At 36.4% G+C, this 2,447-nt stretch overlaps 1 protein-coding gene across 1 annotated transcript in view; it reads right to left on the minus strand.

Moving 5' to 3' along the window:
• Window positions 1-2,447, minus strand: part of acox3 (acyl-CoA oxidase 3, pristanoyl) — a 23,889-nt gene that overhangs the window by 20,774 nt on the left and 668 nt on the right. The window contains exons 2-3 of the mRNA XM_016450111.1: window positions 1,198-1,431; window positions 870-944 (exon numbers count right to left, since the gene is read on the minus strand). Of these exons, the coding sequence (XP_016305597.1) occupies window positions 870-944; window positions 1,198-1,431 (309 nt within the window). The remainder of the gene's footprint in view (window positions 1-869; window positions 945-1,197; window positions 1,432-2,447) is intronic.

Genomic DNA, 2,447 nt, shown 5'->3' on the forward strand with positions numbered 1-2,447 from the left:
AAATCTATCAAAAATTAGAAAGCAATCCTGCCCCTAGTCAGTGGAAATTAATATTAGCTGGTTCAGTCCCAACACCCAATTATCCCAAACACAGCCAAGGAAACTCTCGATTGGTTTCAGAGAAAGAAAATAAAGCTGCTAGAATAGCCCAGCCAATCACCTGACTTGAATCCAATAGAAAATAAGAACTAAAGATCAGAATTCATAGAATTAGCATAATTCATAGAAGCCCACGGAACCTTCAAGATTTGAAGACTCTGTGGAAGAATGGGCCAAAATCACACCTGAGCAATACATGTGACTAGTTTCTCCTACAGGAGGCGTCTTGAAGCTGTCATTACCAACAAAGGATTTTGTACGAAGTATTAAATACATTTCAGTAGTTCAATACTTTTTCCCTGGGTCATTCCATTTTATTACACATACCTTCATTTCTGAACTTATTTGTTTTGTTTTCTTTGCATGTATGGATTACTTGGGATGTTATCAACATCTGGTGAAAATTTCATGTCAACAGCATCTTTAGAAATACATTTACTGAGAAAAATGGTGACGCGTTCAATACTTATTTTACCCGCTGTAAATATGTAAATGTATTTGTAGTATACTTAACATTCAAATACATTTTAGTATTGATTTTTCACTAGGGAATGTATCATACCATTATACTTTGAGCAGCAAAACATGATAATCTACAAAAGCAAATAATAATCTTACAGCAATCTTTAATTTCAAATAATTAACCGCATTTTATTCAGTACACTATTGCATGTTTACTCAGTATACTGAACTTGACCAGCTTTTCGTTTAATTTTTATGGCGGATATGGTTTTATATTTGTTGCATGCCATAAAACAGAGATCATTTACCATCATTTGCTCAATGTCCTGCACAAACATCAAGTGTCTCTGAGATCCTGTGTTTGCCACTGTGGCTCCAAACATCTAACAAAAATATAAAAGGTTTTTAAATAAAAAATCATCACAAAAAATAATAAACACTACTGCATGGTAATTTTGTGAATTATCAACAAAAAGGCAAAATATTACTTCAATGACTTCTGTGTGAGCTTTATCCATTCCAGAATGGGTTCATTCTTAATTCATAATTTGTAAGGATTACAAGCTATTCTTGGAAGGTTAGTGTATTACACTCCCACATTTAGGGGTCTCTAGAGGGCATATGAAATGGGCTCACCCCTTTGTTAAGGAAGTATTTGGCTCCCAAAGACCAGTCATACATTCCCAGGCAGTCACTGAGAATTGTCATCTTCCAGGGGTTCTGCATGACGTCATCACGTGTTACAAAGTCATACTTAAATAACTGTTTACAGCGGCGGAAGGTGAGCTCTCGCTTCTGCTCCACTGGGATGTCCTCACCAGGCTGCCGTGCAAAGAGCGGGTCCCTCTCCAGTGTTCTGAACACGTGCTGCTGCTCAGAGAGAGAAACACAAGACAGCTGAGAAGTTATCTATATATCAATGACTGTGGACTAGTGATTGGAGAAACTGAACTTTTTGAAAATCTGAATCAAATGCATTGCGAAACAAATGATATAAATTCAATGCAAGCTAATACCCAAGCATGTATAGGCTAATTATTTATCATTGTCATTTTATTATGCATGCATAAGTATTAAAAGTTCATTAAATTAATTAAAATTAAACTAAACTAAACTATAAAACCGTTATTTTCAGACATTTATTCATGAGTTCACCAGTTCAACAGTATTTGTATCAGAATTTATAAATGCTTTGAATCTAAAGTTTGAAATAGAATAGCATAACAAAAAAGCCTTGCTTGCTTAGATCACATGACCTGGCAAGTTTGAAACAAGCTCTGAACTGCTGATTAGAAACAAAAGATTTGTAAATGTTTCGAAGCTTCATGAAGCAGCATTTTAAAAGCAGCCATCCCTTCACTCAGACTGGTCAAATGAAGGAATCATTCATCTGAAATACAGCTCAGTCTTAAAGGTTGCATATCATGAAAATCTGACTTTTCCAGGTTTTAAGTGCTATAATCAGGTCCACGGTGCATCTACCAATCAAGGAAACGTGAAAAAGATTAACCCAGTAACTTTGTTTTGGTAAGCCTTTTTCTCTAAGCGTCTGAGAAAATGAACGCATCTGATTTCGCACCCTTGGTGACGTGGCAAAGGGATCTCATTATAATATTACCGCCCCTTAATTTGTAAATGTAATACACCCACAGCGCCGTCATTGTGTTTTCGCAAGCACAACGGTGTACCAGCTCTAATGCCATGGCGAAAGTTTGAGCAAAACATGCTAACTGTTCGGTCTTTGGCTGCACAGAACAGCACAGAACACTATTTAGAGTCCCAGCCTCAGAGGAGACAAGACAGCAGTGGATTTATTGATTTATTTACTGTATATTGCTGCTGCCACACAGATCTAAAATAAACATGCGATTTATTTCCCAGCTGTT

This window comes from Sinocyclocheilus anshuiensis, unplaced genomic scaffold (assembly GCF_001515605.1).
Source record: "Sinocyclocheilus anshuiensis isolate Anshui unplaced genomic scaffold, SAMN03320099.WGS_v1.1 scaffold1823, whole genome shotgun sequence".
In the NCBI taxonomy this organism is placed as follows: domain Eukaryota; kingdom Metazoa; phylum Chordata; class Actinopteri; order Cypriniformes; family Cyprinidae; genus Sinocyclocheilus; species Sinocyclocheilus anshuiensis.